This window comes from Corylus avellana, chromosome ca2 (genome assembly GCF_901000735.1).
Source record: "Corylus avellana chromosome ca2, CavTom2PMs-1.0".
Taxonomy (NCBI): Eukaryota; Viridiplantae; Streptophyta; class Magnoliopsida; order Fagales; family Betulaceae; genus Corylus; species Corylus avellana.
Window position 1 is genome coordinate 50,225,270 of NC_081542.1, and position 24,538 is coordinate 50,249,807.

General features: G+C 35.3%; 4 protein-coding genes across 6 annotated transcripts; 2 read left to right on the top strand and 2 right to left on the bottom strand.

Moving 5' to 3' along the window:
- Positions 1 to 1,881: 1,881 nt before the first annotated feature.
- Positions 1,882 to 7,979, top strand: LOC132172795 (transcriptional adapter ADA2b-like). Its single transcript, XM_059584365.1, has 13 exons — positions 1,882 to 2,440; positions 3,289 to 3,344; positions 3,898 to 4,076; positions 4,240 to 4,305; positions 4,433 to 4,558; positions 4,641 to 4,716; positions 4,867 to 4,930; positions 5,008 to 5,066; positions 5,176 to 5,274; positions 5,529 to 5,748; positions 6,105 to 6,315; positions 6,821 to 7,087; positions 7,680 to 7,979. Exons 1-13 carry the CDS (start codon positions 2,388 to 2,390, stop codon positions 7,869 to 7,871), a joined length of 1,668 nt encoding a protein of 555 aa, XP_059440348.1. The 5' UTR covers positions 1,882 to 2,387; the 3' UTR covers positions 7,872 to 7,979.
- Positions 7,980 to 8,266: 287 nt separating this feature from the next.
- Positions 8,267 to 16,251, bottom strand: LOC132172518 (uncharacterized). 2 transcript variants are annotated; one of them, XM_059584031.1, is made up of 6 exons: positions 15,241 to 16,251; positions 11,055 to 11,149; positions 10,849 to 10,965; positions 9,890 to 10,711; positions 9,256 to 9,472; positions 8,267 to 9,097 (listed from the first exon to the last, which is right to left on the bottom strand). In XM_059584031.1, exons 1-6 carry the CDS (start codon positions 15,536 to 15,538, stop codon positions 8,706 to 8,708), a joined length of 1,941 nt encoding a protein of 646 aa, XP_059440014.1. In that variant the 5' UTR covers positions 15,539 to 16,251; the 3' UTR covers positions 8,267 to 8,705. The 2 variants fall into 2 exon arrangements, with proteins under 2 accessions (XP_059440014.1, XP_059440015.1); XM_059584032.1 differs by having other exon boundaries at positions 11,055 to 11,163; positions 15,241 to 15,399.
- Positions 16,252 to 19,569: 3,318 nt separating this feature from the next.
- On the top strand, positions 19,570 to 20,356 carry LOC132171030 (uncharacterized). Its single transcript, XM_059582232.1, has one exon. The coding sequence runs from the start codon at positions 19,644 to 19,646 to the stop codon at positions 20,193 to 20,195; it is 552 nt and encodes a 183-aa protein (XP_059438215.1). The 5' UTR covers positions 19,570 to 19,643; the 3' UTR covers positions 20,196 to 20,356.
- A 654-nt stretch (positions 20,357 to 21,010) lies between these two features.
- Positions 21,011 to 23,261, bottom strand: LOC132171029 (TPD1 protein homolog 1-like). 2 transcript variants are annotated; one of them, XM_059582231.1, is made up of 4 exons: positions 23,153 to 23,261; positions 22,918 to 23,040; positions 22,351 to 22,449; positions 21,011 to 21,529 (listed from the first exon to the last, which is right to left on the bottom strand). In XM_059582231.1, exons 2-4 carry the CDS (start codon positions 23,015 to 23,017, stop codon positions 21,195 to 21,197), a joined length of 534 nt encoding a protein of 177 aa, XP_059438214.1. In that variant the 5' UTR covers positions 23,018 to 23,040; positions 23,153 to 23,261; the 3' UTR covers positions 21,011 to 21,194. The 2 variants fall into 2 exon arrangements, with proteins under 2 accessions (XP_059438214.1, XP_059438213.1); XM_059582230.1 differs by lacking the exon at positions 23,153 to 23,261 and having other exon boundaries at positions 22,918 to 23,076.
- Positions 23,262 to 24,538: the final 1,277 nt, after the last annotated feature.

Sequence of the window (24,538 nt, forward strand, 5' to 3'; positions counted from 1 at the left end):
TGTTCTAGCTAGTTTTTGGGACCTCACGATCAATACTTAGGACGTGCTAGTGCTATCATTGGAGTTGTTGATGATTTTTTTAAGATTTTTTTTGTTTTTTTTGGTATTCAAAGGAGGGAATAAAATTAAATTTAAACTGTTAAAAAAACTACAAAAAGTTTTCAATAATTTTTTTTACAACGCCTAAACTCTATTTATGAGGGCTAAAAACAAAAATTATGATGAAAAACCAATTTGTGTCCACATAAGTTACATCGGCCTACTCTATTTATAGCATTTTAAATTTGTTTTAAAAAGTTACTAATTTTTAATTTTAGCTGCCATTTTTTTTTTAAAAAAAAAAAAAATCCATATTCAGCTTTATTTTTAGCTATTCATTTTCACCGTTTTATTTAAATATTATTTTTTTTAAAAAAAAAATTATTTATTGAGAGGAGAAAGAATATTAAAGATTAAAAAATGATCTGATTTTATATTTGATGAGTAAAACAGAGCTCATTGTTAAGCTAGATGTAACCCATTCTGCAGATATTCTAGCATATTGACTAACCAAAATAACATTTGACTAACCAAGTGAAATTGTCTTAAATTTGGACAAAGTTGTTAGCAGTTATTAACTGCTTTTACCTACTCTTAAAACCACTAACCGCCCATTCCGAGCATCTCCAGCAGAGTAGCTAAATAGCTCATAATAAGTATATTTAGCTATTATGAGCATTTTTATGTCTCAAACATATTAGCTCCGGAATAAGTAAATTACAGATTTTGCTACAATGAATAGCTACATATTGCTATTCATTGTAGCACAATATTCAAAATTTTTAATATTTTTTCTCTCTCTTCTCTCTCCCTCAACTTTTCGCTCTCTTCTCTCTCACCCTCAACGGTCTTGTTTAGCACAACCTTCCTTGGACTTTTGGAGACTCACTTTCTCCAACAAAAAAGTTCATCTACACTCTGTTTTTATTGAAACGTTAGCAATATTGGTCCTCATTGTTATCGCAATTCATTCTCATTACTCTACATTATTGAAATTGTTACTGTTTTGATGTCGTCCTTTCTGCCCCCGTGGATGTTAGACCAAGAGAGCATGACCCAAGAGGGCATGAATTTCTCGACTGCTTTGACCCAAAAGGGCATGGCTGGTAATAAAAATCATACCGAGAAGAGGAGGAAGGGGTTCATATACTAGATGAGAAATGGGAAATGCTTTCAGTTTGACGATGAACAAAGACTAGAAAAAAGAAAATAATAAAGAAAGATTAAATAATAATATTTTTTTAAAAAAAAGATGAAATAAAGTATCTGTTAGAGTTGGTATTAAAAAATAAGTAGTTAAAATAAAGAAATGCACTTTTTGATTAGGTAAAATACCCCTCTTACTGCTGAAAAAACCTTACCAAAACGGTTATGCAATTAAATGATATAAACGGCCGCCTCGTTTGTACACCCCCTAACTTATCCCACGTTAATTACCCAAAACAAAGAAGCCACCATTTATAAAAAGTCAGCCAAAGCCCAAATAAACTCGGGACTTTTTCTTTTTCGGTCCATTTAAAAGTTTTCTTGGCTGGCGCATTCGCTTTCTCACTAAACAAACACACTTTTTCTTTTTAGTCCAGTTCGTACTCATGAAAACAGCCGAGCTCTAAAACTCAGTTTGACCTGCAACTTTAGCTCATAGTAGCGCATTTTGTTACCACTAGTATACGATTTTTATAGATAATATTAGAAATAGGAATTTAAAATTTAAATAATAGAGATAAGTATTATTATTAGACTATTTTATTTTACTTATGCATTATAATTGTTTATTTAAAGATATCAAGTTCATTAATAAATTAAGCAAAATTAATCTGTTTGAATTTTTCTTTTTTCTTTTTTCAAGTTTTCTCAAAAAAGTTTAAGAACCTAACATCTATCTCCTTTACGAGTTTTTAAAAAATCATTCACGTAGGACCAAATCTGTCAAAATCCAAAATTCCCAAGGACCAAAAATCTCAGAAATGTGTGAGTTTGGGTTTGACCAATTAATACCCAGTTTGGAAGCTATGAAAACCAATTCTCGGTGCCTGAGGAATTTAGGGGTTTTTGCTTGGCCCTAAAGCCCCTACGTTTGAGCATTTGTGAGACAACCCAAATCCAAATCTATTTCGAAAACCAAAATTCTCAAAAAGATGACCAAAAAACTCAGAAATTTGTGATTTTGAGCTTGACCTATTAATACCCAGTTTGGAAGCAATCACAAAAATTCACGAGTGTTGTGAAATTTGGGTTGTACTGGGTCCTATATACTGGTCTCCCGCGCATTCTTCTTTGTGCCTTTGGGTTGAGCAAGCAGCGTTAATTACACAGGTCTTCCTGAGCTCGCTCAGCTTCAGAGTTCAATGGGTCGCTCTCGTGGAAATTTCCACTCTGCCGATGAGGACCCCACCCAAAGGTTCTTATCTGCTTTCTAATATTTTATTTATTTATTTATTATTATTTTTTTTGGAGTTTAATTCACATTTGAGCTTGCTTGGTTGTTGATTTTGTTAGTTTTTGTGTAAAAAGTTCGATTTTTGGACATACATTCGGTGTTTCTTAGTTCTTACTGATCATATCTTTAGGCGCAAAAAAGATGGAATTGTGAAATGTTATATAAGATTAGCAGTTTGTTTAAATGTGAAAGTGGAAAGAATGCAGTAAATACATAATTGGTTTATGTGTAACCACTGATAATAATGGTGGAAGTAGATGTCAAGCTCTGCAACAGAAGAATGCAAAGAAGAAAGAAGAAGAAAACAAACAGAGGAACAAGAAGAAGGAAGAAGAAAGGTTGAAACAAGTTGAGAGAAGAAGAGAGAATGAATGTTCTTATTTTCTGTATAATAAACCTTGATTACAATAATGAATCAATTCTACTTATATACTCGGCTACAATGATAACAGATTCTGATAACTAAGCTAACTAACTTCAACTGCACTCAGACAGAATTAACCAACTGAAAAATATTACAACTGAAAAAGGTTAGTTAGTTCATCTATATACACGTGCAGTCACCTCTCCAACTGAGTTGTCTGAGCGTAGACTCATACTTGCCCAGAGGGAAGGAAAAAGAGAGGGATTTCCACTATGCTGTAACAAGCTTGACAAGATTCTGAAGCATTTTGATTTCTTAATTGTGCTATGATTTTGGTTAAGCTTTCTATCTTTTTATGAGTGCATCATATTACTTGCCTCGTTGATTCACATTTGGCACATTGCTGTAGTTTCTTATTTTAGAGTACCAATTTTCAGCCATGCAGATCAAGAAGAAAAAAGAATGCCTCCAGTGGAGAAAATTCAGAATCCGCAGCTGCAGGTACTATTCCACTCTTGCATGGCTTTAAATGTGGGCTGTTTAGAAGTAATCTCTAGTGGCATGGTTTCTTGATGACTTAGCTGTAGGAGAGGTCACAATGGTATGAAAGTGTTTTCAACTATTCTCTCTTTTCAAACTAAAACCCAATCTCCTCTCTCCCACTTCCCCCCTGGAACACACACATGCACTCTCGCCCTTGATGTCTACGTTGTAATCTGGTAATTAACATTTTATAAACAGTATGTGTAGGAAGCCTGTTGAAGAAACCTCAACTCTTAGGGTCATTTGATTGAGGTTCTGCCCAGGCATACGTTTTCTTTTTCATCTTTTATGTAGTTGAGTCCTGCCTTCTGTTGCTATAATGAGTTTGGAGTACTTTTAGAAGCTGCTATACCAATATGATGGTGCTGATGATTTTCTATCTAAGTCATAATTGGTAGTGGTACCTGTTGGCTGTTGCTGTCTATATATGCTTTTTACGTTCTTTTTCTTCTTTCTTCTTTCTGATCCTTTTTCTTTTTCTTGTGTGTGTGTGTGTGTGTGTTGGACACAGGTCAAGGGACAAGTGAAGGGAAAAGGGCTTTATACCACTGCAATTATTGCAACAAAGACATTACAGGGAAGATCCGTATCAAATGTGTCGTGTGCCCTGATTTTGACCTATGTATAGAGTGCTTTTCTGTTGGAGCTGAGGTGACACCACATAAGAACAATCACCCTTACAGGGTTATGGTTAGTAATCTCATTAATAAAGTACTTCTCCTGCTGATACCTTACAGAGTCGTAGAGTTTTGTATGGTGTTAAGTTATTAGTAGAGGCTGTTATTCATGTTTTTGTGATGAGGATGTAAACCCATAAATTGTGCTTATGCTTTTATGTTGTCCCTTTCAACAGGATAGTTTATCCTTTCCTCTTTTTTGCCCTGATTGGAATGCAGATGATGAAATACTGCTACTAGAGGTACTTTCAATCTCTGTTTTATCCCGACAATAGCGTTGCTTGATCCTACCTTTTTTTTTTTTTTTCAGTTCTATATTTGTTACCTGGAAAAATCTATTTACTTGTATTATCAAAATTCTTATTTCAGGGGACTGAAATGTATGGCTTGGGTAACTGGGCAGAAGTTGCTGAGCATGTGGGAACTAAGAGTAAAGAACAATGTATAGAACACTATACAAATGTATATAAGAACTCCCCATACTTCCCTCTTCCGGTATGACATCTTGAACAAAGTGAATTCTCTTCTGAATTGTTAATTTTTAGAAGGGTAACTTGTGGAACATGTTTGTTTCTAGGACATGTCTCATGTTGTTGGAAAAAACAGAAAGGAGCTTCTTGCTATGGCTAAAGGACATAGTGAGGACAAAAAAGGTGTGTGATCATGTTTACCATAACTCTTTGAACCTTTCAATTGTTTTCTTTTTTGTTGATCATTTTTAATCTTGTCTTGTTTATATGGTGAATGATTAGTGAGGCTATGATATTCATTTTGTGATGAACAACTGCTGGTGACTATAACAGGATTTCCTATGATAGGGGAGCTTAATTTGAAGGAAGAATCTCCTTTTTCTTCTTCAAGAGTCAAGTATGCTTTCGTTCTCTTCCATGTATGTGCTGTACAATTTACCTCAGAAGCCTTCTTATGATTTTTATTTTAACCAGAATTGAAGATTCACATAAAGGTGGTTCCTCTGGCCGCTTATTGTCAAGCTTAAGTGCTGGTGAGGCAAACTATATTATTGACTAGCTTCCATTATTTATGAAATAATTTATTCAATTAAATTTTAGATATGATCCTTAAATTATCTACCTTGTTTTCTTATACTTTAGAAGTGGAATCTGGGGTCCGTTCAGCAGCAACAGCTGCTAACAAGAAGGCATCTAATGTTGCCCAGGTTAAAGATGGCCCTGGTGTCATTAAAGTGGAAGGTGTGACACAAATTATCTACAGATTGCAAATAATTGTTGATTAATATATCTTTTCTAGTCAAGCTGATCTAACTAAAAGATTTTCTTGAATAAATGTTATAATCACATTTTTGTATTTTGTTGTTTGTTGGTGTCTGTTGCCTTCTATGCTTCTAACTTTTCATGTACTGAAAAGTTCAAAACTTGGTGGAGCATTCATAATCTGAATGGTAATGATTAAGCCATTAAATTATGTTTTTTAATATTGTTGGCAGAACCTCAAGCAGACAGGAGCTTTGGGGGAAAGAAACCAAACTCTTCAGGGAATGAGGGTCCTTTAGTTGAATTGAGTGGTTACAACCACAAAAGACAGGAGTTTGATCCTGAATATGACAATGATGCTGAACAGTTATTGGCTGAGATGGAATTTAAGGATACAGACTTAGAGGAGGAGCGTGAGCTGAAGTTGCGAGTGCTGCGTATCTATTCAAAGAGGTATGTGGGCACAATAATCTGATTTTCACACTTTTTGGTGGATTTATTTATTTAAATATGTGAAACTTGTAAGACAGCATTTTAAGTCAGACTGATGTAGCATAATGGTAAAGAATGAGAAAAAAAAAAAAAGGAGGAGAAGAGGAATTGAGATATTATCATTAAAAAAATCATGATGAACACGGGATGAGTATTTTTCTGCATAATTTCTTTATTTTTCTGTCTTTTGATGAAATTATTTGCTGTGGAGGTTTTGTGTAGACTGTTTAATAGTATGGCATAAACCTACTGGCTCAAACTGAAATATGCTTATTCTCTCTTCGTCCGCATTATGGTTAAAATAAACTTGTTGGCAGGCTTGATGAGAGGAAGCGCAGGAAGGATTTTATACTAGAAAGAAATTTGTTATATCCGAATCCTCTTGAGAAGGACTTTTCGCCTGAAGAGAGGGCGATCTGTCGGCGATATGATGTATTCATGCGTTTTCTGACCAAGGAAGAGCATGAAGATTTGCTTCAGACTGTTATTACAGAGCATAGAACACTGAAAAGAATTCAAGAACTTAAGGTATGATACATGGCTTGCCCCACTGAGGTTGTGTAGACTGGGTCTATAGAAAATAATCACAGTTGTGCTTGAAATTATTTAGGGAAATGTTAGGTGTTCGCCTAATATTCTTCTCATGTCTTCCTAGTTTTAAGTGGATATTATTTTCTAAAAAAGCAAAAAAAAAAAAAAAAAAAAGTTTCTCTTATTTCTCTCTCTTGATTTTTAAAAATTAATATCTACTTAGAACTAAGAAGACACTATGAAAACACCAGGAGAGCACTTAGCATTCCCTAATTATTTATATGGTTACCTTAAACGTTTCATATAAAACAAGCTTGCCACATTGACATGGCCTCTTATTCTTGAAAGTTCCCTTGTGTGATATCATATTGTATGCAAATGATGCACAACCGCCAATGCTACACGTGAATTTAGAATGCTTCAGTCTGGTTTATATTATGTGATAATTCATTTTGTCAAACTAATGTCTTGCTTGCATGAACTTCATTGTACAATTTTTCAGGATGCCCGAGCTGCTGGTTGCCGCACATCAGCTGAGGCTGATAGATACCTTAAACAGAAAAGGAAAAGGGAAGTTGAAGAGAATGCTCGTCTAGTAAAGGAAAGCTCTCAGGTTGGTCCAAGCAGTCAAGCTGGTCCAAATGCATTCATGGCTTCAGAGTCTGTTGGCAAGGAGTTTGATTCGAGACCAGTGGGACAAGCTACTTCAAACTCTGTGAACGATTTGGATATAATGGGCTTTTATGGAGCAGAATTATTGTCTGAAAGTGTAAGTATGCAGTCCCTAAGTTTTATTTCTTAACAAGAAAGCATAAGGAAACCTTTTTGTTTTTGTGTGCTGTATTCCTAAAATTGACAAGTAATTGACATTAATAGGACGGCTTGAGCTTATTTGGGCTTATTAAAGTGTGACACAGGAAACATTGGCTTGAGCCCAAAGTTTGCTGTGCATTGTATATGCTCTTCTGAGTCTGCTGCCTAAAAAACTGTAGCCTCACACTTGCCCAGGCCAAAAACCCATCCAGCTGGGTAATTTGTAAGATAATGTTAGTGTGTGGCTTGGATATAATTCTGAATGCAACTAGCCAAAATCTATGTTGTTTTTACTATGAAAGAAGCATGTTTAGGATAAAGTTTTTTTTTTTTCGAACTTGAACTTCATATTTGAGAATCACATGCTTTTAGGATGCGTGTCAGTTTAATAAGTTAGGTCGGAGGAATATTTGTCAACCCAATTTGAAAGAAAACTTCATCCGTCAATTTATACCATGTATTATATATCGGTTGAATTTTTGGTGTACATTTCTCTTGATTTTTAACTCAGACAATGTTTTATGATGTCTGCTTCCATGTTTAAACAGGAGAAACGGTTATGCGGCGAGATTCAGCTACCCCCACCTCTCTACCTTAAGATGCAGGAGATTATGTCAATCGAGATCATCAATGGTTCTGTCACTAAGAAACCCGATGCCCATCACTTGTTCAAGCTTGAAGCCAGCAAAATTGACAGAGTTTATGACATGCTTGTGAAAAAAGGGATTGCTCAACCGTGAAACTTGAAACCATCTCCTGCTTTACTTTGTTCTTTATCTTAATAGTAAATTGTTTCATTTTTATCAATTTTATTCTGTGGAAATGAAAAGCATTTTATATTTTTGTGTTGTTTATTTTTAAATAATTATTACTTAATTGGTATTCACAAGGCATCGGAGAAAGGAAACCCTTTTGTTCACCATAGTGTAGCCTAATTTCTGAGTGTAGTTAAAACCAGTTATCGTGTCTATGACTCCGGTGACATCCAAAAAAAAGTTACCCCACGTTGAAATGAAATGAGTGGATTATAAATGCATTTATGAGTATTAAGTTTTATATTAGCAAGACTATTAAGTGACTTTAGAGAGTTTCAATTATGACTTGATTAGTCTTTTTGAAGTATACGACACAAAGCTTGAGATGGTGAGAGATCATTGATATTGATAACAACATATATCCTTTAATTTCTTTCCGAAACTAAAATAAGATTTACAGTTGAAAACACAAAACTATTACTTTAAACCCATTAGGTGGAGAAGACAAAGCCAGATCTTGGTAGCACAATGGCTGCGGGTGCAAAAGCCCTAATTCAACTACTACTGCCTAGCCTGATATACTGACTATGAACTTTGATTATAAACAAAATGCTACCTTTCATCTCCCCCAAGGTTAAAACCTACCTGATATATTGCTGTACACCTGCCAATTCTCCTTCTCCTGATGTTAGAAAACTTGAGGATCGTCCTTCAGCCTTCCTATACCAAAAGTCATGCACCTAATTTACACAAGGGAACCCAACTTTAAGGATCTATCATTGAGGTCAAAACTCTTCAGCTCTGACAGACAGTAAGCAACTAGTGCTGTGGCTTCAGCTGCGCACATCTCTGGCTGGCAGAATCAATATCGATGTTATCCTTATTATCTCCATTTTCATCTTCTTCATGAGGCTGCTTCCTCAAATTGAACCCATTCATTTTTTCCAGGAGGTCATCAGATATGGATAAGTCAGGCAATTCTTGTTCATTTTCTTCAACTGTTTCTAGTTTGGGCTCCAACAATGCAGAGCCACCACGCCCAAATACTTCAGCCATAGCAGAAGACATTGAGAGCTTCAAGCTAGGATTGGCATTTTCGGATAAATAACCGAGTATGTCACGTTTTGCCTTTATATCAACCCATCTGTTCCCTACCCAATCTCTGGAAGTTCGAACATTCTTTCTCTGGAGCTTCAGAAACATGTCTTCGCCTAAGATCACAGGGTAACTCACATCACTCACCATAAGAACTGATGGGTATAACTCAGACATGACATTGTTGATCAACTCAATGAGCCATGTGCACCCCAAACAACAGCACAAGAATAATTAAACTGAAACGCATCAGATTTAGCATATTAGAACATACCAGGGAAGTAAACATGCAGAGTATCATTTCCAGATATGTCAACTCCAGTTATAACACCTTCCCACCAGCCATCACTCCACTGTGCGTCAACTGCTGCACCAACCTCGAATTTACAGTCCGTAAAATCCTCAGGAGGGCTTGGCCGAATTGTCAGGCGGCCAGAGCATCTCATGCCCAATTTATCAGAAGCTGCAACTCTAGATGCTGGTACCCATTCCTACATATTAATATAAATGTTAACATTCTATTTTCTTTCCTGATCAGGTCTTTACATGAAGGAAACATTTAATGCAGGTGCACATGTTGAGACCAATTGATGGGAGATCACGGGCCACCTCTTACGTGTTGTATAGCCCAACAAATCACCATTGTTATTATTTCAGCCAACACACAAATTACAGAACGAAACAATATAGCCATGTAAGATAAACAACCCAAACACTTATCATTGAATGTATGTAATCAAACTTCTTTGTGACGTATCTTTGAGGCAGGGCCCTTTAAAAAAGAAAAGAAAAAAAAAAATTACTCTCAAGTATATGCCCATGCCACGACCTAGGTTTCATTTCCCCCTTCCATTCCAAATCAAAGCCAAGGAAAACTCAAAACTTAAATTACTGAAGCATTTGCTTACCTCTAGATTGCCAAAACCATCTGCATCCTGCACATCATCATATTGCACTTTCAGACACTTCCGAGACACCCGCAAGACCTTACACCTAAACCAGCAGCCTCGAATGCCGCTATCTTGACAGAGTAGTTCTATCTTCTCATCAACCTTAAAAGAATCAGGACATTGTGCCAGGGGTTCAACGGTCTTTATTCCCATCAATTTCCTCGAAAATTTTAATTTTAAAATTGGGAATTTTGGTTCACACTTCGTTATCTGTTCCCCAGGGAATAAATTTCTAACATCAGAAGAACCAGTTTCAAGTCCTTGATGCCACTTGTAACTTCTGCTTTTCTTAGCGCCCACCTTCACAGGGTCGCCATGTGCAAACTCTTCCTCATCTTCCTCATCCAATTTATCGCGCTTTAGTTTTTGCTGGGCCACAAGAGAACCATCTATAGAAGAGAGGATTGCTTGATTAGAATACCCACGCAACTTAGGAAGAGTGAAGGGCTTGATCTTATTGTTCTTAAACTGCCTGAAGCACATGTGGATTCCAGGTGAAGAAGCAGGTGCAACAGCAGCCACACATTTTTCATAATGCTTAGGAGTCAAAACTGTCGCAGGACCATCAACACACTCGGCACTGATCACCTGAACATGAGGTGTGATGAAAACTTCTCTTGGGTGGGGATTCAGTTGAGGGATCAAACCTTTGACTTCCTTATTATGGTGAAACCACCGCACTTTCACCTTTTTGAGTCCTTTCTTATCTTCATACATATCTTCCAAGTAACCAAGATACTGACTTCCTTCTTCAGCCATAATAAATACAAATGAATGAACCTGAACAGCCCGGTAAAACCAAAAGGAAAAAAAATGATAATCTTGAGGATCCAAAGATAAGTGATAGAATTAGTAACATCACTCAGGGCAAGACCAATACTAAATAAAGAAACAACAACCAATGTGTTGATGCTTACAGCTATGGTAGTTCCATTCCTGCAAAAAGCTGGGTAGTGCTTTAGCTGTTTGGCACAGATCCAAGCAATACCAGACCATACAATGTCTGAATTTTGAACTCTCACTTTCCTTGAAACCTGAATTAACATGAAGAATTCAATATTTTAATAAACATAGAACATATACTAATCTAAAGAGCAGAAAACAAACTTCAGTAAATAGATACCATATGATCTTGGAAGTAAGTCGGGCGAGCACAGGATCCAGTCATCGATACTTCAAGTGGTCCTAAAGCTTGTCTTGAGTCAATTGTTGGTGAATCTGTTACACACATACTAAAATTGCTTTAAAAAATTCCCCTTCATTAACAGAAGGTGAGTTTCAGCTAAAGATAATCTATCCAAGATTGATTTTATGACAACAATTTGTGGAAAGATGTAAGAATAAAAATGTGGACGCACAAATTTTAAGCTTGATGCCATGATGAAACACCAAAACAGTGAAAAACTAGGCATATATCATGTTATAAAGAATCAAACCAGGGAATGCTACTCCTTTCATAACTAGCCGGTGGCAAGGTAAAGGGGTCCTTGGTGCAGTCTGGTCCTAGTGATAGTTCAAGGTAATGAGCCCAATCAAGACTAAAACCTTCACCTATGCTATTGTTAGGCAAGTGGGGACTGCTCAAGTTTAAAAAGAGATATCCCGTCATTCTCATTCTAATGATACCTGGAATTATGGGAAATTGAAACAGACTTAAGTACAGTAGCCTATAATAAACCCCTTGGGCCAACCAAGTGATGAACATGTTCTAGTTGCTAGTTAGATTTGCGAACAGTTATTCTTAACACAGATAATTTTATCTAAAGATGAAAAACAAATAGCTCTATTCTATAATGAAAAATCCAAAGTTTACTGGTTGCATTTGACACAAACAATTTTAACTGGAAGCTCTTAGTGGTACTCTCTTGGGTAATCAACTTCTGAAAACAAAATGGGAAATTATCACAACTAAAGAAGCCTATTTTATTTTGCTCCACTAACGAAAACAACCTGAGGCATTCATAGCATGACAACCAAACTAATTTAGGTTGCATTTGTTTCAGTGTAAAATGTTTTCCGAAAAATATTCTCTATTTTCCCGGTGTCGGTGTGGACAAAAAAATACTGGTCAATGGAAAACAATTTCCAAGTCAACAGCAAATTTTCCACCGTAGGGAAGAAAATTGCTTAAACCTTTCAAGAGGTGTAAGTCATTTTCTGGACTGTCTCCCCCTCTCTCCCACCCCCTTCTCCCTGAACCACAGCACCACCAACTCCTATGAAGGAACTCATTTGCCCCCTTCCCCTGGTGCCACCCCCCTCTGCCTCTCGGCCACCATCCCCCCACCCTATCCCAACCCTCCTCCCCTCTACAACGAATCCCACCCCAACAAAAGGAACCCAATTGCCCTCTCCTCCTGGTTGTCACCCATCATGCCCTGCCACCCCAAACCTCTCATGATTTCCCTTGTACCCTTGTGTTCCAACCCCCCCCAAACAACTCCACTGCCGCTTTTACTCATTGACTGGTATTTCACATTTCACATTATCTGGCTCAGTTTTTTTTTTTTTTTTTAATCACAATGGGAAAAAATTTTCATACCAACCAAACAACAGAAAGAAAGAAAAAAAATCGATATTATTTTTTAATCAGTTATTTTCTTTGAAAATATTTTCGACTCAAAACATTTTCACTCAGAAACCATTTTACGTTAAAACATGTGCAACCTTAATGTTCTATCTTTCTCATAAATGGTAATTGCGAATGTCAACCAAAATTAAACCAAACAGATAACCAATTCTCAAATAAAGTAAAAAATTTATTTCTCTTTCATTCATGGAGAACTAAAGCTTCTCAGCTGCTTTAAACTAGAGTGACAAGTCCCAGAAAAGAATGAAGCATGCTAACCCCATCATAATAATCTAGATAAGTTGCATTAACCATACAGACTCTGTTTAGCCAACCCATGGAGCCTACAGTCACAATGTCTAGAGGTATGAACAGAAATTCCAAAGATTTACCAGGTGCAGAAAAATATGGCAGTATAATAAGCATTCTGAATTCTGAATTTCGCTAAAGAAGAAAGTTAAGGATTTTAATTTGAGAAGGCAAAAAAGGAATGAAATTTTATATTTAGGAACAAATTATTTGGATCCCTACCAATCATACACAATTAAAAAGAAATAATACAATGCATGAAAGAAACTAAAATTGACAGATGAGAGGTTTCAGATTTGATACAGTACCCCTCCCTTGTCACTGCTCAAAGATCATATCAACCAACTTAAAGCGTCTCTCAAGTGGATGCAGACGGCTTGTAAATATCGAAGAAGTGGAGTAATGGCAGAAAGAGCTTATTAAAGTATTAGAATAGACAGACACATAACACCAGCCTCTCTTACATGGAAAGATGGTGATTTATAACTGGCTGAGCTCTCAAGTGGGCTGGACGCAATGGGTTTTTAAATAAGTAGAGGAAGAAGGTGACATGGTAGAAAGAGCTTATCATTCAATCAAAATAGATAGGCACGCAAGTCGGGTTTAAATTATTCTTCTCCTGGAAGAAGCGTTTCTTAGACTCTAACCCTTGGGCCTGAAATATGACAGACAACTTCACTTAAAATGACAATCTAGACCAAATGATTCAGAGTCAATCATATGACTTTTTACATGGTGTTAAGAAAGTAACGACAGCCTCTTGAAATAGATTTCTAAGCCATAAGAATATAGATATTAATGAGGAATATCATTTTTTTTTTTTTTGATAAGTAAAATAGAAAAGCATTTGGTAAGAAAATTAATGAGGAATATCATATATTCACTTCCTAATAGAAAATAATCTCTTAAAATAATAGCATCTCTAACAATAGAATCAAGTTAATTTCTATCTTCTAATCCAAAAACTAAAAAGAATCACACAGATCTTAATGAAAAGGTATGCTGAATCACGATATTGAACTTATAAAATGTGACTAGCCAACATTAATTACAAATTTAAGCTTAAGACCAGCAATAAAAAATACCACTACGCACATTTAGTCATAAAAATGGTTGAGTTAATACTCCAAAAGTAGTTACCATGCCAGTAGATAACATATTATTATGTGAACTTCCACATGCACGCAGGGGCGGAATCAGGATTTTTTGTATGAGGGGTCTGAACCTACGTAAATAAATAAATACATAGATACATAGTCTCTTTATGCGTACGTGTGTGCGCTTCTATGTATAAGATAAGATTACTAGTAGAAAGCTGAAATCATCTGGGGTTGAAATGTTAATATTGATGGGGCTATACTATAGAAAATAAAATTTTTATAGGACTTATACAAAAAATTGGGGTTGCCAAAGACCCCCCAATATAGAAGGTAGGTCTGCCCCTGCATGCACGTGAGAAAGAGGAGTAACCATAAATGAAGATAATCTGCTTTGGTAGATTTCTTAAAAAAAAAACAACACAAGTGGCACCATACATTGTTTATGGGGGACAGACATGAACAACTTTTTATATATCAAATATTGCTGATGAATCACACAACAAGATACTGCCAAAAAATTAAGTAATTTGGCATGACTACTCTGATAGTATGTATCCAAAAGTTTCCAACAAACTTCCACAAAATGTTTCTTAAATAGAGTTCAAACAACTATTTTTTTTGATAAGTAACCCTAAAAATAATAGAGTTCAAACAACTATTGAGATTATAACAAATTGAATCAAAGGAATTCTCAGTGAGAACATTTCTTTAGGTAACAACTATATATAATTATTAACTTTGACTTGAGAAATAGGAACTTAAATACAGAACATTGTCTAAATCTGAATGTCTCAGGTGCTAGTCTTCTTCGATATTGAAATTCTAGTTGGTGCAATTCGTTGTGCCGATGCAATAATGAAGTTTCAAAGTTTTAATTCACGTACATCTTCTTCATTCCATGTATACTTAATTCTAGATTACAGAAAGGAATATAAGAGTTAAGATATAGGTGGAACAAACTCAAAATTCCCAATGGAGGACAATACTTGACTGACATTAACAAAAGGTCAGAACTCAGAAGGGCGACAACATGACATAATCCAACAAGTAAGAAAAATCTTCAAATTGCACAATCCTGGAAAATTCCCAAACACTAAATAATGATCATACATGCAAATCTGTCCTCTACCTTGTATCTCAATGCTAGTCTTCTAACATATTGAAATCAAGGTGTAAACAACACGCCAAGAAAATGAATCTTTTCGGCTTTTGTGGTAACTAAATTTGATCAAATAGACGATTGTGCCATTCATTTATTCCATTCAAGCTAAATCCTAACACTTCAAAGTTCCAATGAAGGAAACTATAATTGTAATTTATTCAATACGTACTTGAAATATCTGAATACGGCACACGATGCCTTGAGACCAAGGATGTGAGCCAGTCCACCACTTCTCTTCTTGCCCGCCATTTCGTGCACGCAATGACAGATTTCTCAAACCCGTCTAATCGCATAAGCTCATCCGAGACAACATATGTCATGTGCCTTATACTCCTCTCAGTTCCTATAACAGCAAGGACCGAGTCCCCAGACACATCCTTGAGATAAAAATGAATCACACGATTACCACGCTCATGACATACAATGTGCTCCTCCCATGCCACAAAACCCTGATTATCCTCAGACATCCTGAATATTAGAGAGCCACAAAAGCGTTCAAGGAGCGCCGCTTTATCACATTCAGCTAAAAAAGCCCAATTCAGGCAACAAGCCTTGACACTCAACAAGACCCAGTTTGTTACACAGTAAAAACAATCAATCCCAGTTCACAACCCTCAGATGGCACTTGGGTTCCCACAAAAATCGAACTCCAGTCAAAGGAAAACGAAAAGACAGACAAATTATACAAAACCCAGTAAACCAAAACTCACTGTCGCTCAATATCTGTGACGAAAAACACAACATATATTCAACGATTACGTGCTCTGCCTCTGAAACGAAAAGCTCCAAGAACTAAATCCTGAGAGGACTAAAATGGCGTTAACCGGAAGATAGTGGTAAAAAACGGAACAGGGTTTGGTTTGTTTTAGTTCTGGAACGTAGCAAAGAAGGCTGAAACCAAACCAGAAAGGTAAACGAACCAAAAGGGGGTTCTTTTTCTTTTTCTAGCATACCAAAGGCGTTTCAATGGGCGAAAAAAAAAAAAGAAAAAAAAACACTCGGAAACAAAAAGAGCACAGTTTGGCAGAGAGTTTCACCGTTTCTCAGTGAAAACAACGGAACTTCACAGAAGGGACCGCGAGACAGAGACACAGAGAGAGAGAGGCTTTAACATGAGTCAGGGTTTTGCAGAGCTTGGTGGGACTCGGCAGGCCGAAACATCTGGTGAGGGAGGAGGCAAAGGAAAAGGGAAGGGCAGAAATGGAATTTTGGGAACCGTGTAGGGATATCCTTGTACCGTAAAGAGTTGGAGATCTGGCTGTACACATGGCATTGAGTCTAAACTAATTCCTCTAATTTATTTATGAGTAATGATATGCCAAATCATTTTAGGCATTTGACATCTTAATAGGGAAAATTAATTTTTATAAAAAAAAAATAAAGATTAATTTTTATTATCACGTCATTTCAATTATATAATATTTATTAAATAGTATTACTAGTTATTTATTATTACACTACATGATTAAAATTGAAGTTGCCTAGAGCCTACTTAGATTTTCAGTGAATTGTGTGTACAATATAAATAGCCTTTACAAGATAAGATGTATTGCTAAGTTAGGACTCTTCAAATACAAGTACAAGTTCAATTAATGTTGATCTATTCAAACTAACACTAATCTTCATGATTATCTTTTTTTTTTTTTTGATAAGTTAATCTGATCTTCATTGTCTTTGTTCGTAATCGTTGATCATAGTGTTGGAGATAGATGGACTCCTTGCGTTGTCTTGGTGAGTTGTGCTTCAATATAGTTTATGTGGCATTTATTATATTAGTCACTAAAATGTAAATTGCGACGTGGAGTTCACATGATAGTGACCATGTTTTATAAACTGATGTGTCAATTCACGTAACACTTATCAATTATCATGTTAGTTACTAAAACTTCGATAATTTATGTAAGTTTCCAACCCCAAGCATTTTCCTTTCAATATTTTTATTTTTGTAATGTCTCTTCAGTCTACAATTGAAATTGCAATATTTTCCTTTCGTGATTCAAAATTACAAAAATACCTCCCATAAGATAAAAAAAAAAAAATTACTTATATATTTTTTTTCTAAAATTTTTATCTTGTTTTGTCATTTAGGGTCGTGAAAGATATATATTACAACCCCTATGGTAAATTGGGAAAAACATTATAAAAATTAAAATATTGGGGGCCATTGCAAAAAGAATGCTAGTTAGAGAAAATAAATGTACGTAGTTTTCCTTTTTATCTTTCAACCAATCTTAGAAAGATAAAAATAAATCTTGGTAAAGTCCATATACCCCCTTAAACTACTACTCAATTGACAATGTCAATGTACCCCACAAACTTTCAATTGTGACAGTGTCCCTTCAAACTACCAAAACATTGTTAATATCTCCTCTTAAGGCTAGCAAAAAGATAAAAATGCCCTTATGCATTTCTCAATAAGACAAAAATATCCCTATGAATTCAAAAAATAAATAAATAAAATAAAATTTTAATTAAAAAAAACAAAAATTTTAATTTAAAAAAAAAAAGATTTTTTTAAAATAATTATTCTGAAACAAAAATTTTAATTTTTTTTTTAAAAACGATTTTTTTTAAAAAAAAAACGATTTTTTCTTTAAACATAAATTTTTATTTAAAAGAAACGGTTTTATTTTCTTAAACGAAAATTGTTAATTTTTTTAACACAGAAATTTTTATTTTAAAAAGTTATAAAAAAAAAATATTTTTCATAACAAAAAAAATTCTTATACAATGGATTTTTTTTAAATTTTAAATTTGCCACCATTGGATTTATTTATTGATTTTAGTTTTAGGTTTTTTCTAGAAGTTTAGTATTTTTTGTTTTTATTTTACTAAGAGTAGTTTCGTCATTTGAGGAACATTGACAATTTTTGATAGTTTGGGGAATGAATTGTCACAATTAAAAATTTAGAGGGGACATTGTCAATTGTGTGATAGTTTAAGGAGGGTATATGAACTTTTCCAAATATATTTATTTAGGCAAAATATCTTTATGTTGTCTTTTGTTTTTATTTTATTTTATTTTTTTGCTAGCTTAATAAATTACATATGACCACTCGGACTTGGGAAAACCTTTGGAAAATTTTTATAAGACTTTGCATGATTTTATTTATCTTTTGTCTTTTGACAGCTTCAACCGACGACGTCGTAGGCATGTTGATGTTGTTGTGGAAAATGGAAGGGCCGTTGCCAGGTGGGGCAGTGTAAATAAAAAATAATATATAACGTGCACAAAAGCATAAAGTGAAATTGTTGACCACTATTTTCCATCGTATTTTATTTTAAAATGTTCGCACTTTTATTCAAACGAATTGATTTGATTAGATTAATTCTTAGATATTTTCTGACAAAGCAGCACTTCTTCTTTATTGGCTTTAAACATTTTAAATATGAAAAATTTTAGGTGTTTTTTTAGTGTTTTTTTTTGTGTTCTCTCAATTGTGATATGTCTTTTAAAATTATTGTTAAATTTGAGATTATCATTATTGACTTTTAATTAGGGGTGGGCAGATTAACCGATTACCGACTTTAACTGAACCGATAGTTATCAGTTAAAAATTTTATACCGATAAGCTTATCGGTCGGTAATCGGTCAGTTAAAATTTTTTTATCGAAAAACCGATATGACTGATAAGCTATTTTAATTTTTAATTTTTTAGAATTTTATATTTATTATTGTAGTTGATCAATATATAAAAAAGCTTCAATAAGCTATTTTAGCAAAAAATATACTATAAAATAACTAATTTTTAATAAGCTATTTTAAGCTTTAGCCCAACAAAACGTTTTTGGGTCTCCAAAACAATTGATTTTTTGCCCAATTAGCAACCAGTAAAAACCCAATAAAAAGCCCACAAAAGTTCAAACCGATTTAACCGACCAGTTAACCGATTACCGATATGACCGATAATTTTCGGTTAACACTTTTTATCGGTCGGTAATCAGTTAGAATTTGGTTAACCGATAGCTTGTCGGTTAATCGACCGATAAGCCCATTAATCGGTCTTAATCAACCGATACCCAACCCTACTTTTAATCTATTGGTAATTTTAAAAGTCATATCACAATTGGAAGAATATTGAGAGAACACTAGAAAAACATATAACATTTCCCTTTTAATATGGAGAGCTCCTTTTGTTGGGTTGGATAATTAGTTTTTTTTTTTTTTAATTATTTTATTTCATTATGATAGGACACAAAAATAAAAGTAATTTTAAATGTTTTAAGTGTTTGAGTTTTTTTTTATTAATATTTTTAATTTTTCTTTTTGTGAAAAAGAAAAATTAACAAACAAGCCATAGAACTTTTTATTTTCTTAAAAGGGCTTACCAATATTAAAAACATGTTGAAAAGAAAACAATATTATGACTGAAAAAGTCGGTCTACACAGTCAGCAGACATTGTCAGATAATTGGCTGAAACGTGGCAGCTCCGGCACTGCAAACGAACTGATCTCTATGAGCTTCATTTCTGTTCTCAAAGATAAAGATAAGGTTTTCTTACCCATTCATATCACTTATACCACTTCATATAACAGTCTCAGTACCATATGGTTTGATAAAATTCTAGGAAATGAAGACCATATTCCTGAGATCCCACCTCTACCTACTTCGTTGCACCAATTCATCTTCACATCCTCGATTCCTCATTCCCATCAAAACCACATCATATCTAAAAATCTCTGCCAAATCCCATCATCATATAAACAAGCCTCTAAGATTAGAAATCGTACCCAGATGCCAAAATACCCTGAAGGAGGAGGAGGAATCTCTTCAACTTCAAGTTTCCCCACAAGGGAATTCAAGGGTTGTGATACTAGGAGCAGTTTCTTTAGGATTGGTGCTGTTTCTCATGGGGATGGATGACCAGAAGGCTTTGGCTCTGGGTCCAGAGGGGCCTCTGATGGAGGAGTTTTGGGAAAATGTAAGGAGGTATGGTCTGTATGCTCTCACGGTAAGTACAGGTGCTCTTTACACAATCTTCCAACCTATATTTGAGTTGCTCAAGAACCCCATCTCTGCTGTTCTAGTTCTAACCATCTTAGGGGGAGGAATTTTCATTGTTTCCCAAGTTGTTTCTGCCATGGTTGGTGTCACTGATTTCACTTATGATTATGGATATTAGGTTGTAAGTCTGCTTTGTGATGAGGTTTATTTGCCTTCATTTTGCTACCTTCTTTTTTGTCTAGTCCCTAATTGCAGAAGCAAGTTGTGAGAATTGGGAAATCGAGTTGCTCACTTTATGTTTAAATGCTCTCATCATGAAAGAGTACATGCTTTTCTTTTGGGATTTGGCTTAGGTGATGAAGTTTTCTTTATTACTTGATTGACATTGCTTACTCAGCCACCGAAGGTGGTAAGTAAATACTTGGTTTATTAGTTTGTACCTAATAAGGTTAATCTTGTTCCAAGAGTACCTCAATAGGCTGGAAACCACGTTTCATAAAACAGACCATATATATATATATGTCCAAACAAGAGAGGGAGAAAAAATTTGAACTAATAATTTCTGCTTTATGAAACGTGATCTGCTTTATGAAACGTGGTCTCCAGCCGATTGAGTATATATATATATATATATTTTTTTAAACAAAATCATAAAAGGAGTCTCGAATAGAGTCCCGTTTGAAAAAAATTGAAAAAAGGGAAAAATTTCACCTTTTTAAACCATTCTCATTTGGAGGTGTCGAACGACAATTTTAAAGCATAATACATATATAGTTAAACGTTTGGTAAAATAATAATTTGTGTGCAATTTGAATGTGCATATTTATTTCAACCCCCTTATCAGACAAGACATTTTCATAGCTGTGTTTAAAATTACACTTTTGACCTGCTGTGAAATATCGGCCCAATTGGACTCTTGATTTTAATTTTAAGGCTCACAGCTTAACCAATTTGAAGGCCCATGGGCTACCTGCTTGGCTCCTTGCCCTTGACTGTCACAAAAGATATATATAAATAATGATGCCTTGGTGCATGCTTCAACAGCAATACAATTCAGGTCTAATACAGCTGAGTCCTCGATCTTTTTTGTTATCTACATATATATAATATGATATCATAGACTATATATAAAGTAGGTACTATTGGATTGGGATGATTTTGGCGGTGCCTTTGTGCTTCAGCTACAAGTAACCGAGGCAACTTTTAGACGGTAAGGGAAAGTGTTAGCATACTGGAAGGAGAGGCTTTGTCCAGGACCAAGAGCCTCCCCGTCGTTGACAAGGCAGTCATCGTAGTACATTCGCCTGAACACCCTTGGATTTATCAACCGAACCGAGCTGAACCACCCACAACTGATGTGAATGTTGGAGATGCTGCAACCAGACACGCAGACATTCAGAATCTGAACCGTGTATGCTGGAATTCCGTTCGGCAGTGGGGCTGTCGGGCCTTGAAAGACAACTATGTCGTCCTTTGAGCATGCTGTGCCAACACGGTTCACGTCACCTCCATCTGCATCATTTCCATGCACTAATTAATCAAGAATTTAGATTAACGATTATATGATATAATGCCATGGTTCTCACTTCTGCTCTGCTCTGCCCCGAAGGATTTTATGCTCTCGATGGGCCTTTTTCCTTAAAGTTTCCTAATACAATCAGCCTCTGACCCTCCAAGTAAAGCCTCCCCCTCCACGATGGGTGAGGTGGGCGATTTTTGAATGGACTTATCTAAATGGAATTAGGATCCTCTCTAATTTAAATGAACGGGAGATAATGTTATTCCATCCAAATGGCAGGTAATATACGATTGGCAACACTTACCGATATCATCCACTAAGTCACAAGCATGTGGAGCTTGCAGTTAATAATCTAATAAATTGTTCTGTTATCTGGGAACTAAATTAAATTAACCATATTTAGTATTTTTCTTAAATGATACACAACTCTTTTACAATTTCTTAACACCTGACTGACACGTGATTTATAAATGTTTTGTAGTAAAAGTTACGATATTTTCCTTGTGACATTATGTTTTCCTCTCTTATTCCGCACACGAGGTTTGCTACAATGCGACCCCACCCATCTCCCCATCATCTTCTCTCTTTTACATCTTGATTTAAAAAAAACAAAAAATCAAAGAGAGGGAAGATGGTGGGGGAGATGGGCGGGAGAATGCAAAAAAGGATTTGCCTTCCGCACACATAGGTTGCTATGATTGCAGTCGAGGTCGTAAATCATGTACTTTGTTTGTTTATAGTGTAATAATGAAAAGAATATTAAAAAAAAAAAAAAAAGGAAGAAGGGGGAGGCACCAATTAGTGTTGGCCTTACCAGGTGATTGCAGTAGCTTACGAGCAACGGCAGGGCTATGTTCCTTGGAAAAGACCAGCACTTTAATGCTGATTTCACCAACATGTTTCGGATAGAACACTGCATTGCAATAAACATTAATAGCTCTAGCCAACTAGCTATATGCAATATTTATTGTCAGAGTACTTCAGATATTTATTAGATAACCAGACTGTTGGTAGAGCTTCAATAAGAGCATTCAACAAAATCAGATTGGATTGATCTTCTAAAGCAACACAAAGGAAACCAAACCTTTGATTTCCCTCATGCAAGATCATCGATCTGATTTCGGCCTCCATTGAGTAAGATAAGGTAATACAATTAATGATCGGGATCATTCAAAAAAAAAAAAAAAAAAAAAAACAGAGATAATTTGTTCGATTTTTTTTTCCTACTTTTGAGCCAAATTGAACTCACTCGTTAAGGGAAAGCAAAAAATGGCATGCAACGACTGCATAACGTTAAACGTTGCAAACAAGGCCAAAAATAGTGCATAAACATCAATCTAAGCTCAATATTTTCAGTATATAAAGAGAGAAAAAGTGTTACCAAAGAGCACGGCAAGGACAAATGCGAAAACAGTAGCCACAGAGACCACGCACACTGATGATGATCTCCCGACACCAAACCTTCCCAGCACACCTCGCATGGCGGCAAACCTTCTTCTGCAATCTGCATGCATGCTCGAAACATATATATTCACATAAAAACAACATGTATAATGCCCAAGAACACTACTGAAAATGATGCATTTTAGCAGAAAAAAGAGTTGGCCGGTAGAAACCTTTAAGACAATCTGGTGAGACTTCAGCTGCTCAGGAGTGTTTTTCTACGAGCTTCTTCTTGTAAAGTAATTACTAAGTTAAAGTACACGAGGTGAAAAAGGAGTTGAACTTCTGATAAGTACAAGGCGTATGTAGCTGTGGATGTGAGGGAGCTGACCACATTTATAACACGATCGAGCATAGTGGTTGATTGAGAAGTAGACGACAGTCTGGCTTCCAACACGTATGAAGAGATGATTTCAATGTTCTTCGGTTGTCCTTTGACTGGAATGTGTCTAGGGAGACATGGAAGCCCGATTACCGGGTTAAAAAAAGAATATAAAAGTTTAACTAAACAATAAATTAAAGAAAGTTGACTTGCAAGAATAATATTCCATCTTGATCTCATGAATTTGCTAATAAAGTGAGAGAGCCACCTACTCTCAAATAAGTGGGTGAGTTGCTTAAGAGTGATCAAGACCATATCTTACAAATGGATTATATATATTATTTAGATTATTAGTAATTTAGACAGTTCGATGAAAATGTTGGAGCTGGACTAGATTTTTTTTTTTTTTTTGGTTGAGAAAATGGACTATAGGAATTTATAAAGGCCGTTGAATGCAATGATAAAGGTGCAATTAATTGAGTCAAATAAACCTTTTAGCAAAATGAGCAGGAAATTAATCAAGGTGGTCGTGGGACACATCATTTGATGATGCTTTTCTTAAAAGACTTTTTAAATACAAAATGATCGAGTGTATACGTACGGTGGTATACGTATATATGTATGTGTGTGTCTACTGCGTAGGGGGAAAAAGGAAGAGCCGCCAAAAGCAGGGATGCCGGCTTTTTATGAGCGGCGTAATTTACTGACTTTGACTTCCCCACGCTCCACCCCTTTCCCCACAAACTTATTAATTTCGTTTCCTTCATTCAAGAAGTTCTCAGCCGCTCCAACATCAACCTCATAATACCACCCTAAAATTTCATTGCCTTCTTTTCCTTTTCTTTTCAAAATAAATGAGTTTAATTTTATGTGTATATATATATATATATTGCCAATTCTTTATTCATTATTTAAAATATTAAAAAGAGACTGTCACGTGACCATCCATGTCTTGATTTGGGGTGGCTTTTGATATCTGGGTGATTGTGCAACCATCTTATATTAGATAGATTTGTCAAGCACGGGCCTCTCCTTCATTAAGGATAACCACACGTTGATTTTTGTTTTAATTTTTTCTAGTAAACATGGATATATTTTTTGTTTTTAGTATTTGTTTCCCCAAGTATATGAAAATTTCCATTGAAAACCATGATTGCACTATTCAATCCTCTTGTTATATATATCCACACTTCTTAAAAGAATTTAATGATTAGCTATTTCATGAATCAAAAACTTT